The sequence below is a fragment of the Nerophis ophidion genome, linkage group LG01 (genome assembly GCF_033978795.1).
Source record: "Nerophis ophidion isolate RoL-2023_Sa linkage group LG01, RoL_Noph_v1.0, whole genome shotgun sequence".
NCBI lineage: Eukaryota > Metazoa > Chordata > Actinopteri > Syngnathiformes > Syngnathidae > Nerophis > Nerophis ophidion.
In genome coordinates this window covers 66,904,130-66,920,537 of record NC_084611.1, presented here as the reverse complement: position 1 = coordinate 66,920,537, position 16,408 = coordinate 66,904,130, and the positions used below count along the sequence as shown (strand labels likewise).

The following is a 16,408-nucleotide window of genomic DNA, read 5'->3' as shown; positions in this document are numbered from 1 at the left end:
GTCTGATCCTGAGGTGGGGGTGGGATTTTCTGAGGGCAGGTGTTGTTTTGTGCATCGAAGCGTGCAAAGAAGCTGTTCAGTTTGTTGAGCAGAGAGATGTCACTCTTGCAGCTTTGTGGCCCGGGCTTGTAGATCCAGAATCTTATATTTTGACCCTGAATATAAAGAGGATGAGCTACACGTTTTAGAAGCTGTGTGAAGAACAGATCCAGCTGTAGTGAAACATAAGCATCATGCAGCAGTATTGCTAAGTGCTAAGCAAGATATAAAAAATACAAACATAACATAATCACTTACTGTGCAATGTATGTTCACAGTGGGAAAACAACAGCTATGATGTTCATATTTCCCATTTAGATGAATAATTAATCAAAATATACACAAAGGGTTGAAAATAAATGTTGTAGCAGACGCTGGTCTTCGGTCTTGTCTACCTCTCTGTGATCAACGCGTCGCTAAAAATAATGTATCTGCATTATCGCTTATAATAACAACAACGTTAATATTCGGTTAATATTCAGGTCACCAGATGTAAACGGTGAATTGTTGGCGGGTTTTTGATGGCTATTTAGAAGGCTTTGTGAGCTGGAGACTCAGTTGCTAGCAGAATTGTTATTTTAATTTAGTCCAGGATATCAGTCACCCACTACACAAATACATAATCCCACTACCATCAGGGCGCAGGTACAGGACCATCAAATTCCGGAGGGCCCGCCTCAGAAAAAGCCTTATCCCTGCAGCTATAGCCGCCCTTAACAGCAGGCCCGGACGACCCGTCTAAAGAAGCCTGTAAATTTGTTGGTCATGTATAATGACTTTTTGTTATTTTTTGTGATGTGCAATGTCTGTATGTTTAAATGTACGGCAGTGAAAATGAATTTCCCCAACGGGGAACAATATTATTGTTCCTCGTTATATTATTTCTGATTTCAAATGCATAAAGAACTTATGTTCTTATCTTACATAGAAATTGTGAATGATAAACAGCACATTTCTTACAATTTTTTACGTATTTCAAGTAACACTGATCTGCTGATATGGGCAGAATGTGGGGGCGTTCAGAGTCGAGTACTCAAAACGGCTGTCTGAAATTGTGACATTTTGTAATGTATGGACCAGGGGTTCCCAAACTACAGTCCGCAGGCCGGAACCGGCCCACCAGAGTCCAAAATCTGGCCTATGGGAAGTCCCAAGTTTAACATTTTTTTTTTTTAATTATTGTTTTTTTAAATCTGTCCTTTCTAATCCATTTTCTACCACTTGTTAATCTTAGTGTCTCCTAGCCGCTCAGGCAAATTATTTTGTCTAAAAATGCACTATCCATTTATAACGTGTGTCGGGCGAGCGTGCTGCTAATCCGTGATCTTTCAGTCAATTAGTGCACGAGGAATATATATATATATATATATATATATATATATTTATATATGTATATATATATATATATATATATATATATATACATATATATATACATATATATATATATATATATATATATATATGTATATATTTATATATATATATACGGTGTGTGTGTATATATATATATTATATATATATATATATATATATATATAAGGGCTGCAAATCTTTGGGTGTCCCACGATTCGATTCAATATCGATTCTTAGGGTCGCGATTCAATTATAAATCTATTTTTTCGATTCAACGCGATTCTCGATTCAAAAACGATATTTTACCGATTCAAAACGATTCTGTTTTCATTCAATACATAGGATTATTTCAGCAGAATCTACCCCAATCTGCTGACATGCAAGCAGAGTAGTAGATTTTTTTTTAAAAAGCTTTTATAATTGTAAAGGACAATGTTTTATCAACTGATTGCAATAATGTAAATTTGTTTTAACTATTAAACGAACCAAAAATATGACTTATTTTATCTTTGTGAAAACATTGGACACAGTGTGTTGTCAAGCTAAATGAGATGCGATGCAAGTGTAAACCACTGTGACACTATTGTTTTTTGTTTTTTTTTATAATATTGTAATGATAATGTCAATGAGGGCTTTTCAATCACTGCTATGCTGAAATTATAACTAATATTGTTACTGTTGTTGATATTATTTATTTTTGTTTCACTACTTTTGGTTTGTTCTGTGTCGTGTTTGTGTCTCAATTGCTCTGTTTATTGCAGTTCTGAGTGTTAATGGGTCAGGTTTTGTTTTGGAATTGGATTGCATTGTTATGGTAATGCTGTGTATTGTTTTGTTGAATTGATTAAAAAAATATATACATATATAAAAAAAAGAAAAAGATCATTGATTCTGAATCGCACAACGTGAGAATCGCGATTCGTATTCAAATCGATTTTTTCCCACACCCCTAATATATATATATATATATATATATATATATATATATACATAAATATACTGTTTATATACACACATATATATATATATATATATATATATATATATATATATATATATATTAGGGGTGTGGGAAAAAAATCGAAGAATGGAGGATATTCATGATGAGGTGCCAAAATCAATATTTTGGTACCGGTACCAAAATTATTTTGATACTTTTCTAAGTAAAGTGGACCACAAAAAATTGCATTATTTTATTGTACATCAAATATATGTTTCTTATTGCAAGTTTATCCTTAAATAAAATAGTGAACATATAAGACAACTTTTTTAGTAGTAAGTAAGCAAACAAGGGCTCCTAATTTAGCTGCTGACGCAAATTATTAAGGATAAGTGGTACAAAATGAATTGTTAATCTACTTGTTCATTTACTGTTAAAGGCCTACTAAAATGAGATTTTCTTATTCAAACGGGGATAGCAGGTCAATTCTATGTGTCATATTTGATCATTTCGCGATATTGCCATATTTTTGCTGAAAGGATTTACTAGAGAACATCGACGATAAACTTCGCAACTTTTGGTCGCTAATAAAAAAGCCTTGCCTGTACCGGAAGTAGCAGACGATGTGCGCGTGACGTCACGGGTTGTGGAGCTCCTCACATTGTTTACAATCATGGCCACAGCTGCGAGAGGGATTCGGATCGAGAAAGCTACGATTTCCTCATTAATTTGAGCGACGATGAAAGATTTGTGGATGAGGAAAGTGAGAGTGAAGGACTAGAAAAAAACAAAACAAAAAAAAACTAGATGGCAGAGCGATTCAGATGTTATTAGACAATTTTACTAGGATAATTCTGGAAAATCCCATCCATCCATTTTGTACCTCTTATTCCCTTTGGGGTCGCGGGGGGCGCTGGTGCCTATCTCAGCTACAATCGGGCGGGAGGCGGTGTACACCCTGGAGAAGTCGCCACCTCATCGCAGGGCCAACACAGATAGACAGACAACATTCACACTCACATTCACACACTTCGGCCAATTTAGTGTTGCCAATCAACCTATCCCCAGGTGCTTGTCTTTGGAAGTGGGAGGAAGCCGGAGTACTCGGAGGGAACCCACGCATTCACGGGGAAAACATGCAAACTCCACACGGAAAAATCCCCCAGGACTACTCAGGACCTTCGTATTGTGAGGCAGACGCACTAACCCCTCTTCCACCGTGAAACCGTGGCAGAGGAAAATCCCTTATCTGCTTATTGTGTTACTAGTATTTTAGTGAGATTATATGGTTCTACCTGTACAACTTGAAAGTCGGAGGGCTGTGGTCACAGGTGTGGTGACCGCCAGTGTCTCCGAGGGAAGCCATGTTTCTCGACAGGGCGAAGGCAGCTGATGCTTCCTCCACGGTGGAAGCATCCGACAGTCGGGGGCATCCGGTGGGAGGAGGCAAGAGAGTCCGCAGCTGCCTCTTTGATAGGTGCAGGAGGAACTACGCAAGCTCTCCGCTCATGTCTACGGTAAGAGCCGACTTATTACCACCATTTCCTCACCGAAACCTGCCGGTTGACATGTGGTAGGGAACCGTGTTCGCTTGACCGCTCTGTTCCATAGTAAAGCTTCATCGTCATCTTCCGGGAATATAAACAAGGAAACACAGGCTGTGATTGTGTTGCTAAAGGCGGCCGCAATACACCGCTTCCCAACTACATATTTCTTCTTTGACATCTCCATTTTTAATTGAACAAATTGCAACACAGATGTCTATAATACTGTGGAATTATGCGATGAAAAGAGACGACTTATTGCTGTGAACGGTGCTGGACCAAAATGTCCTCTACAATGTGTGACGTCACGCGCACGCGTCATCATACCGCAACGTTTTAGCATGATACTTCCGCGCAAAAATTTAAAATTGCAATTTAGCATGGGAGTTTGCCCAACCAGTGTACATGTGCTTTGTGGACTTGGAGAAGGCATTCGACCGTGTCCCTCGGGGAGTCCTGTGGGGAGTTCTCAGAGAGTATGGGGTACCGGACTGTCTTATTGTGGCAGTCCGCTCCCTGTACGATCAGTGTCAGAGCTTGGTCCGCATTGCTGGCAGTAAGTCGGACACGTTTCCAGTGAGGGTTGGACTCCGCCAAGGCTGTCCTTTGTCACCGATTCTGTTCATAACTTTTATGGACAGAATTTCTAGGCGCAGCCAAGGCGTTGAGGGGATCCGGTTTGGGGGCCACGGGATTAGGTCTCTGCTTTTTGCAGATGATGTAGTCCTGATGGCTTCATCTGACCGGGATCTTCAGCTCTCACTGGATCGGTTCGCAGCCGAGTGTGAAGCGACCGGAATGAGAATCAGCACCTCCAAGTCCGAGTCCATGGTTCTCGCCCGGAAAAGGGTGGAGTGCCATCTCCGGGTTGGGGAGAAGACCCTGCCCCAAGTGGAGGAGTTCAAGTACCTAGGAGTCTTGTTCACGAGTGGGGGAAGAGTGGATCGTGAGATCGACAGGCGGATCGGTGCGGCGTCTTCAGTAATGCGGACGTTGTATCGATCCGTTGTGGTGAAGAAGGAGCTGAGCCGGAAGGCAAAGCTCTCAATTTACCGGTCGATCTACGTTCCCATCCTCACCTATGGTCATGAGCTTTGGGTCATGACCGAAAGGATAAGATCACGGGTACAAGCGGCCGAAATGAGTTTCCTCCGCCGTGTGGCGGGGCTCTCCCTTAGAGATAGGGTGAGAAGCTCTGCCATCCGGGAGGAACTCAAAGTAAAGCCGCTGCTCCTTCACATCGAGAGGAGCCAGATGAGGTGGTTCGGGCATCTGGTCAGGATGCCACCCGAACGCCTCCCTAGGGAGGTGTTTAGGGCACGTCCAGCTGGTAGGAGGCCACGGGGAAGACCCAGGACACGTTGGGAAGACTATGTCTCCCGGCTGGCCTGGGAACGCCTCGGGATCCCCCGGGAAGAGCTAGACGAAGTGGCTGGAGATAGGGAAGTCTTGGCTTCCCTGCTTAGGCTGCTGCCCCCGCGACCCGACCTCGGATAAGCGGAAGATGATGGATGGATGGATGGATGGAATTTAGTAAACTAAACCGGCCGTTTTGGCATGTGTTGCAATGTTAATATTTCATCATTGATATATATATCAGACTGCGTGGTCGGTAGTAGTGGGTTTCAGTAGGCCTTTAATATCTGCTTATTTTCTCTTTTAACATGTTCTATCAACACTTCTGTTAAAATGTAATAATTACTTATTCTTTTGTTGTTTGATACTTTACATTAGTTTTGGATGATACCACAAATTTGGGTATCAATCCGATACAAAGTCGTTACAGGATAATACATTGGTCATATTCAAAGTCCTCATGTGTCCAAGGACATATTTCCTGAGCTTATAAACATAATATAAATTTAAAAAAAAATGATAGAAGATCTTTTGAAGCCCAAAAATATCAACGTAATCATAGTGGCGGTACTATGCAGATTGGAAGTACAATTGGATATTGTTTCAAGGATAAAATGAAACACTATTCAGCAAGTAAAGTCAATTTGTTTTTCATTATACTGGTAAAGTACGTTAAAGTATAACAAAAAGCAAAGAGACAGGTGTATTCGGTGGAAAAAGTCCACATGAGCTGAATTCAACCCGCAGCCTTGCAAAAAGCATTAGTTATGCTTTGATTTGGAAGACTACTGTAAAGTACAGTGGGTGGTACTAAAGAAAGAAGACAACGCCAGGTACCTCATCTCTTTGCATTGTCGCCTCCTCAGCCATCTGCACACACTCTCTGACTTTGTCCACAGCCTCATACTTCTCTTCTTCTAAAGTAGCACACCGGGCCTGGAGGCTGGCTGATGTTTTCTCCCACATGGTTTGCTCTTTTTGTGCATTTTCTGCCTCCTGAGATGCAGCGTTTACCCTGAGTGGAAGTAAACATCAAAAAGGTGTTGACAAACTCCCAGACTGACCTCTCCACACATGTCATTGTAAAATCAACAGTACAGCTGAGCACGGATGGTAAAAAAAAACATTTGCGGTAATATGCTTTTTTTCTGACCATCACCTGGGCTCTTGCTTGCTGATGGTAGCCTGAAGCTGTTGGATTTGTCTTCTTGCAGCTTCTTCTCGACTCTGGGCCTCGATTACATCTTCCTCCTAAATACATACATCGCCTTAAAAAGATGGCCAGATCTGATTTTAAATAACATATATTGTTCTTGCTTACACCGACTATGTAGATCAGTAATGCAAGTCATTAGGAAATTAAACACAATACAGAGAACGTTCTTAAGACACGTCTTCATTAGTGAATAACGTAGGCTTGAACAAGACCTCTCTGATCCTATTCCTAGAATATAAAACAATTTTGTCATAACTATTCATCCACCCATCCAACTTCTTCCGCTTATCCTAGGTCGGGTCACGGGGGAAGCAGCCTAAGTAGGGAAGCCCAGACTTTCCTCTCCCCAGCCACTTTGTCCAGCTCTTCCCAGGGGATCCCGAGGCGTTCCCAGGCCAGCCGGGAGACATAGTCTTCCCAACGTGTCCTAGGTCTTCCCCGTGGCCTCCTACCGGTTGGACATGCCCTAAACACCTCCCTCGGGAGGCGTTCGGGTGGCATTCTGACCAGATGCCCGAACCACCTCATCTGTCTCCTCTCGATGTGGAGGAGCAGTGGCTTTACTTTGAGCTCCTCCCGGATGTCAGAGCTTCTCACCCTATCTCTAAGGGAGAGCCCCGCCACCCGGCGAAGGGAACTCATTTCAGCCGCTTGTACCCGTGATCTTGTCCTTTCGGTCATGACCCAAATCTCATGACCATAGGTGAGGATGGGAACGTAGATCGACCGGTAAACTGAGAGCTTTGCCTTCCGGCTCAGCTCCTTCTTCACCACAACGTATCGATACACCGACCGCATTACCGAAGATGCCGCACAGATCCACCTGTCGATCTCACCATCCACTCTTCCCTCACTCGTGAACAAGACTCCTACGTACTTGAACTCCTCCACTTGGGGCAAGGTCTCCTCACCGTTCTTAAGACACGTGTTTTCATCAGTGAATAACACAGGCTTGAACAAGACTTCTCTCTTCCTATTTCTGAGAATATAAAACCATTTTTGTTATAATTATGATACTATATTAATAAACAATGGCCTAGTACAGTAAAGCAAAGTCCATAGAATATAATGGCACAGTCAGTGGCCCAACCTTCAACTGCTGCACAGCACACAGAGTACTCGATTTCTATGGGGAACCCATGCCACTTTGGGGTGAGTCCCATCCAGGCCTGGCTTCAAAAGGGGGGACCCTGGTGACTCGCATTCGCGCAAAGGAAACCTTGGTCCTTAATATTGTGTATTCATAGAAGTCTTTGAGCTTCTCTTTGTTTGGTCCCTCACCTCGGACCTTGAAGGGGCTTGAAGATGGTCTGTAAAACATAATCTATGCAAATTTTTTACCTAAGCTCCACCATTTTGTTATGTAGACCACAAAAAAGTGTTTTTTTTTAAATGTAGGGGAAACAATCATAACACAACTGACCCCAAATTTTTATAAGTTATCCCACACTGCTTTCACGCACACTTGCAGTATAAACACTTCCTATGCTATTAAAACACGTTAAGCACTCAAAAACATATCGTAATTTAATATGAAACTTCATGGGTACTCAAAAATCAGTGTACTCAATGGTACTTTAAAATCCACAATGCACTGAGACTGCAGTAAGTGAGCCACAAAGTGGCGAGGGAACACTGTATATAAAATTTCATGTTTATTTTTTCATCTTTTATTTTGGAATATCATATAGTGGAGAATTACCTAAGCGGTTTGAAGTTTTTTATTTTTTTTTAATCATTTAAGCTGTTTACACAGAAGATAATCAGTTTTATGTGTTGTATTATGTTCCATTCATACCCAAATTGAACCGATCTGTGTCCTTTAAGAATTACTGTCAGAATTGTACACATGGAAAGTACTGAAGAACGTCATATTAGCACTTTGGCTACCCCTGTGGTAAATTTTAAATGTCCTTTATAAATGAAGTTGATTTGATTTGATATTTCCTGCAATTTTTAATCTCTGTTAATAGAATGAACAGGTGTTCCAATTGTTTTTATTATGTTCCAATAACGTACCAATAGTGGATGAAAAGTCATTTAAAAACATAGGTGGTGTAAAATTGTGTGTCAATCTCTCAACGTGTTTTATTTTAAATGTTTGTTTACCTTTTTCTTTATCTGTTGTTGAACAAACAGAAGCTGTTGCGTCATTTCATCCACTTTGGCTTTGGCAGTTCTCAGATCATCCTTGGTTGTTCTACAAACCAACACATAAGACAACACAACAATATCATACTGCTCACATGTAATGTAATACTTTTGGTGGTTACTGTGATGATGTTTCTTTCTTGTTTTCGAATCAGAACGAATAATACACGCCTTTGAAATCCAATCCCTTAAGAAGAATACTCAAGATAACATACCACACACACAAAACCAATTAGTATGTGCGAGGTGAAGTCCACAGACTCGTTGGTCACCAAGCAGGGGTTTGCTTGCAACAGTCAAAAGAAGGAAATTAGCTTGGTTCGGACACACTTGCCACCATAACACCATGTGCAAGACCATCATGCAGGGCACACTAGAGGGTGGAAGGAAGCGAGGAAGACCACAGAAATCCTGGACCGACAACATCAAGACATGGACAGACCTGCCGACCCCGGAGCTATTGACGGCCACTAAGGACCGTGGGAACTAGCGCAGACTGGATGCTTCTTCATCGCAGTTATCCCCCCGTCGACTTGAAAGTCATGGGAAAGAGTAGAGTAGTTTCTTTAGTGTGTCTGACTCGCTGTTACAGCCATCACTCAAGGGTTCACCTGTGCCAGGGGTCTGCAACCTTTACTATTAAAACACATATTTTTCTGCCTCTCTCACTAAAGAAAAATAGAGCTGCAAAACTCAGCGCTTGTAAACTTGTAAATGTTTTTATATATTTTTTATGTATGCCGTATTTCCTTGAATTGCCGCCGGGTATATAGTATGCGCCTGCCTCGAATTACTGCCGGGTCAAACTCGCTTCGCAAAATAATTAGCACATGCTTAGTATTACCGCCGGGTCAAACTCGTGACGTCACGAGTGACACTTCCCCTGTCATCATTTTCAAAATGGAGGAGGCTGATTTCAATACCGGTAATTTAAAATTGCATAAAGGGAAGAAGATTAAGAGCTATTTAGTAGGATTTAAGGTCCAAACTATGCTAAAAAGAACAGTAAGCAGCTATGTTTAATTAATATACCGTAGCTGTGTGTGTCAAATATGAGTCATTAAATGACTCCCGCATCCTGGTGGTAGAGGGCGCCAGTGATCCTTCTTGCGACTACTCGGCTGCAGAAGAAGTGACAACGAGTGACGTGATATGTGCTGGGAACGGTTATGACGCGGGGGTTGCACGACGGAACCTTTTAGGATGTAACACCACTACTCCTATGCTGGCTATGTAAACAACTGGGCTAAAATAAAGCATGTTCCAGTCCTAAATGCCCAGTGTATTATTTATACAATAACACTTCATGGTGGCAGCGGTGGGATAAAGAGATCATCCACGGAGCAGAACGGGAGGGGGAGTTTCCGAGGATAATTCTGTCGTCGCCCGCACTTAAGGAGCCGAGCTAACTGATAGCAGCGGTCTGATGGCAATTTTCTAAACTGGACATTCAATCAAAGCAGGAGGTAATAAAAGCAAGATCTCCATCGAGACTTTTAAAACTGACTTCTATAAACAAGTTATCGAAGCTTTTGATCAGAAGGAGCTGGCATGGACTTCATTTATAAGTAAAGGTAAGACCATAATGACATTTTTTTTATTAAATGATGGTATCCTTACATCACACTCAAATTTTTACTGGCTGCCTTTGGTAAGCGCCAGAGGAGAAGAGTTTTTAAATTACTTAGCGCCCCGGCGGCAATTCAAGGAAATACGGTTTTGGAGAGATCGGGCCGACAGCGGGGTAGGGCAAACCGTGGTCCTACGCAAGATGGCGGCCAGGAGGCGGAGTATGCAGCGGAACGGAGAGGCGGGGCGCGCCTGGAGCAACTATGCAGCGATCAGAACCAAGTGCGTAACACACACACCTGCTCTCAATCTGTGCATCTCCTCATGCTGTATAAAAGGGGAGAAGGAGGAGCAATCGGGGCAGGAAGAGAAGGAGAACCAGCAGACGAACAAGACGAGCGAGACCAGACGAACGATGAGCCCCCAAGGAAGAATGAGTCACCGGCGACCGAAAGGCGAGCCGGGACGAGCAGCAGAGGAGGAAGCGCTGGACATTGGTGCGACCGACTGGGACTCAGAATGGTTTATTGAAATAATAAACGAGAGTCAAACCTGCTCAGCGATGTCTTTCATCAATGGTCCATGCAACCCACACAATTGCGGCAGGAACCCATTCACAACGGTATTTGACAGACAAAGCAATTTGTCCATGTGAAATTAAAAGTTTTAATTTTCTTTTTAGGCAAGTATTCATGGTGAGCTTACCCGAGAGGTTGCACACTTGAGAAGCTGAACCAAACACACAGTCTTCCCTTCTCTTTTACTTGCATTCACAGCCTCACAGACAGTCTGAAATTACAGAACTCTTCAAAAATGCAAGCTTTTCTCACTTTAGGGTAAAAATAAATCTGAGGGAGCCCCAACAAGGAGGCAGAAGAGCCACACGTGGCTCCAGAGGCGCGGTTTGCAGACCCCTGACCAATGCGATTTTTTCACTGCACCTAAATTGTTGCTCTGTATTACGACTCAGGAAAAAGTTTCGTTCGTGAGTCGGAATTAAGCCGGCATTTTGTATTTCGTTCTTAAATAAATATCCCTTCCTTTTTTTTCGACCATCGATGCCCAAATTGTTCAGTTACTTTAACTTGTGAAGCAAATAAACAGTCTTATCTTCATTCAAATTGATCCATCCATCCATCTTCTTCCGCGTATTCGAGGTCGGGTCGCGGGGGCAGCAGCCTATGCAGGGAAGCCCAGACTTCCATCTCCCCTGCCACTTCGTCCAACTCTTCTTGGGGGATCCTGAGGCATTCCCAGACCAGCCCGGAGACAGTCTTCCCAACGTGTCCTGGGTCTTCCCCGTGGCCTCCTACCGGTTGGACGTGCCCTAAACACCTCCCTTGGGAGGCGTTCGGTGGCATTTTGACCAGATGCCCGAACCACCTCATCTGGCTCCTCTCGATGTGGAGGAGCAGTGGCTTTACTTTGAGCTCCTCCCGGATGGCAAAGCTTCTCACCCTATCTCTAAGGGAGAGCCCCGCCACCCGGCTGACGAAACCCATTTTGGTCGCTTGTACCCGTGATCTTGTCCTTTTGGTCATAACCCAAAGCTCATGACCATAGATGAGGATGAGAACATAGATCGACCTGATAAACTGAGAGCTTTGCATTCCGGCTCAGGTCCTTCTTCACCACTACGGATCGATACAGCGTCCGCATTACTGAAGACGCCGCACCGATCCGCCTGTCGATCTCACGATCCACTCTTCCCTCACTCGTGAACAAAACTCCTAGGTACTTGAACTCCTCTACTTGGGGCAGGGTGTCCTCCCCAACCCGTAGATGGCACTCCACCCTTTTCTGGGCAAGAACCATGGATTCGGACTTGGAGGCACTGATTCTCATCCCAGTCGCTTCACACTCGGCTGCGAACTGATCCAGTGAGAGCTGAAGATCCTGGCCAGATGAAGCCACAAGGACCACATCATCAGCAAAAAGCAGAGACCTAATCCTGCGGCCACCAAACCGGATCCCCTCAACGCCTTGACTGCGCCTAGAAATTCTATCCGTAAAAGTTATGAATAGAATCGGTGACAAAGGACAGCCTTGGCGGAGTCCAACTTTCCCTCGAATTCGAATTGATCCATATTTGCTAATTGAATGGTATCTGCATCCGGGTTATATCTTGGGGGTTGAGTCTGGCACATGCGCGATACCAAGGGTCCCCTTTGGCAGCACACGATTTTTCGAGGGATCCCATAACCCAGATGTGTTGGTCCGACTTTTCAAAAACTGAACACGATAGGATTAAGGTGTTTCCATAGATTTTAGGATGCGTACTTAGAGACAAACTATTTAACAAATCGGACCAGCTTAGTGCATGGAAACGTAGTGAGAGCCACTCATCCTGAAAAGAAGCCTACTCAAAGGGCTCATTGCTTGATTGTTCCAACAGTGCCAGTAAATCAAAAGTTATTTACCTGAGTTGATCATGTAGCTCCTCCATTTCTGTACTTTGCTGACTCACGGTCTTCAATAAATTACAATTGGCCTGTGTGTGACATGAAACACTATTGTTATTAGCGTGGCAGGGTTCCAAACATGTATTGGGATTCCATAAATCACATTTATACATTCAATTCAGAGTTGCAAGGGGCTGGAGCCTTTTAAAACCTTTTTGATCAGCAAATGTCCTAAGTTTGAAAACTCACTGGTGACACAACATGGACTACATCCTGCACTGGTCACCAGTTACAGTATTCAGCCAGGCCCATGTTCATGTAACTCAAGATACATATATGGACGATATTTACTATCTCATACAGACTTTACGATACAATCAAATATCGAAATGTCGTTATAGATTCTCAGTCATAAAGGTCATGGTAATCAACAAAGACATTCGATGGATACAACCGGACTCTTCTTGTTTGTGGAAATGTTTAATTTTTCCAAAAGACTTCTTCAGTCGTAAAACTCCAGGTGTAGAGTTTCCTATTTATGTCTCTGGTGGCCGTTCAGTCCCCGATATCGCAACAGCTGAGGGTTGCTATTGATCTGTACAAGCTTATCTGTTTTGCGTGATAAAGTTATTGATAATCAGTTTAGAGCGCACAAATGCAGCGTGAAGATGTTTGTGTACGCTTTCTTCCTTGCCTTGTAAAATACCTGCTTCTTTCTTTTCCATCTCACTCATATTTGTTCTGGAGTCTGAACAGAGGCGACATTCTTCATTTCCTTATAGCTACCTTCTAAAGATAAATCTTTCTTATTTTCTCCCATCGATGCACTTAAAAAGGTTCTGTTCTTTTACTTGTGAAGCAAATATACAGTCTCCTCTTCATTCCAGTTGGTGCTTATGTTTTGATTGAATAGAGTCCGCTTCTTAGTTATAGCCCACGTGTTAGCCCCGGATATGTCGAGATTTGAATACCTTTATAACTGATAACAGAAGTTCAGCCAGGATATGCTCATTTCCAAATTAGATTTACAGCCCCGAAATCGTTTTCTTTTCGTTTGACCAATTAGAAAGTCCGTAAGTGTGTAAAATCCAGGTTGCCAGTTACGCACCATCATCTTCGTCTAGCTACTGCTACTGGAAACATGACTGAACATGTCGGACCTTTGTAAATCTAAAAGGCGTCGTTTCGATTCTCAACTTATCCATGACAAAGCCAGGAACAAAACAAGGATTTGTATCGGGGATTCGACCAAAGGCGGATATCGATTGAAGGCGCAGAAGATTTTTTCATTTTACGCCCAAATTGCTAATTTCCTCCCTGATAGGTAAGTCAGGCATTTACGTTTTCCTATTACTTGCAATAAATGGAAATGGGCATTTCGGATGTAAACTATATTGTCCAATACAGTCTAAGATCTTGTCTAACAAAGCTAGTATGTTCATGCAACGAATCGACATACAGGCTAATGGGGAAATCAATGCCCATTAGCCTGTATGTCGATGTGTCATCAAACTAACAGGGAAAAGTATATTTTTGACAAATAAAACCTACGAGAATACGGATAGTGTCAGTGCCTATTTCCTACTCAAAATGGTGAGGAAATGCGTTCCATCATTAGCACGGCTAATTGCGGTTTCTGGTACTGTATGTGCATCAGGCACATATGGAGTGGTATTTGCTTGGCACAATATAATGCATTACGTGTAATGATTTTCTACTTTGTGTGTTGTCATGGTAGCAGGCTATGTGGTTTATGGGTAACGTGGTTTTTAATTTTTGGTTCATAGAATCGCACTCTGCATTGAAAGATGGTGATTGATTGATTGATTGAGTTTAGTTTATTTCGAACATGAACACACTTACAGTATAATACATCACACATAATGTCATATAATTTCTCTTTATGTCATCTTCAAAAAGGAGTAGGAAGAAGCAAAGCTCATATAATCCTACCCCGTTCCCACTTCAGAGCGTTTCCGAACTCCCTTCTTTTTCAGTGAATGATTAATACAGCAGTTCTTGCAATATATAATTAAGTCAGTCATGATAAACATACTCAAATTAGGAAGAACCTGTTTTCAATAAAGTTAAAGATATTTCTCATAATTCTTCTTCCTTGTACCTAGTAAGCACTATTAATTTGAACAACCTCTAAAACTGAATCATATCACTACATTGTTTAACTGTTTTGTTTAATCCATTCCATAGTTTAATTCCACATACTGATATACTAAAGGTCTTAAATGTTGTATGTGCATACAAATGTTTTCAGTTAGTTTTTCCTCTGAGGTTATATTTCTCCTCTTTATTTGAGAAGAATTGTTGTACAAACCCCGTTTCCATATGAGTTAGGAAATTGTGTTAGATATAAATATAAACGGAATACAATGATTTGCAAATCCTTTTCAACTCATATTCAATTGAATGCACTGCAAAGACAATATATTTGATGTTCAAACTCATAAACTTTATTTTTTTTTTTTGCAAATAATACACTTAGAATTTCATGGCTGCAACACATTCCATAGTAGTTGGGAGAGGGCATGTTCGCCACTGTGTTACATCACCTTTTCTTTTAACAACACTCAATAAACTAATTGTTGAAGCTTTGACAGTGGAATTCTTTCCCATTCTTGTTTTAAGTACAGCTTCAGTCGTTCAACAGTCCGGGGTCTCCGCTGTCGTATTTTACGCTTCATAATGCGCCACACATTTTCGATGGGAGACAGGTCATGCCTGCAGGCGGGTCAGGAAAGTACCCCCACTCTTTTTTTTACAAAGCCACACTGTTGTAACACGTACTGAATGTGGCTTGGCATTGTCTTGCTGAAATAAGCAGGGGCGTCCATGAAAAAGACGGTGCTTGGACAGCAGCATATGTTGTTACAAAACCTGAATCTACCTTTCAGCATTAATGGTGCCTTCACAGATGTGTAGGTTACCCATGCCTTGGGCACTAATGCACCCCCATACCATCACAGATGCTGGCTTTTGAACTTTGCGTTGATAACAGTCTGGATGGTTCACTTCCCCTTTGGTCCGGATGACACGATGTCGAATATTTCCAAAAACAATTTGAAATGTGGAGTCGTCAGACCACAGAACACTTTTCCACTTTGCATCAGTCCACCTTAGATGATCTCGGGCCCAGAGAAGCCGGCGACGTTTCTGGATGTTGTTGATAGATGGCTTCCGTTTTGCATGGTAGAGCTTTAACTTGCACTTACAGATGTAGCGACCAACTGTATTTAGTGACAGTAGTTTTCTGAAGTGTTCCTGAGCCCATGTGGTGATATCCTTTAGAGATTGATGTAGGTTTTTGATGCAGTGCCGTCTGAGGGATCGAAGGTCACGGTCATTCAATGTTGGTTTCCGGCCTTGCCGCTTACGTGGAGTGATTTCTCTAGATTCTCTGAACCTTTTGATGATATTATGGACCGTAGATGTTGAAATCCCTAAATTTCTAGTAATTGCACTTTGAGAAACATTGTTCTTAAACTGTTTGAATCTTTGCTCACGCAGTTGTGGACAAAGAGGTGTACCTCGCCCCATCCTTTCTTTTGAAAGACTGAGCATTTTTTGGGAAGCTTTTTTTATACCCAATCATGACACCCACCTGTTCCCAATTAGCCTGCACACCTGTGGGATGTTTCAAATAACTGTTTGATGAGCATTCCTCAACTTCATCAGTATTTATTGCCACCTTTCCCAACTTCTTTGTCACCTGTTGCTGGCATCCAATTCTAAAGTTAATGATTATTTGCAAAAAAAAAAATGTTTATCAGTTTGAACATCAAATGTGTTGTCTTTGTAGCATATTCAACTGAATATGGGT

The 16,408-nt window shown here is 42.1% G+C and overlaps 1 protein-coding gene across 1 annotated transcript in view; it reads right to left on the bottom strand.

Moving 5' to 3' along the window:
- Positions 1-16,408, bottom strand: part of LOC133560383 (sodium channel and clathrin linker 1-like) — a 50,218-nt gene that overhangs the window by 19,607 nt on the left and 14,203 nt on the right. The window contains exons 4-7 of the mRNA XM_061912884.1: positions 12,592-12,662; positions 8,561-8,651; positions 6,395-6,486; positions 6,073-6,250 (exon numbers count right to left, since the gene is read on the bottom strand). Of these exons, the coding sequence (XP_061768868.1) occupies positions 6,073-6,250; positions 6,395-6,486; positions 8,561-8,651; positions 12,592-12,662 (432 nt within the window). The remainder of the gene's footprint in view (positions 1-6,072; positions 6,251-6,394; positions 6,487-8,560; positions 8,652-12,591; positions 12,663-16,408) is intronic.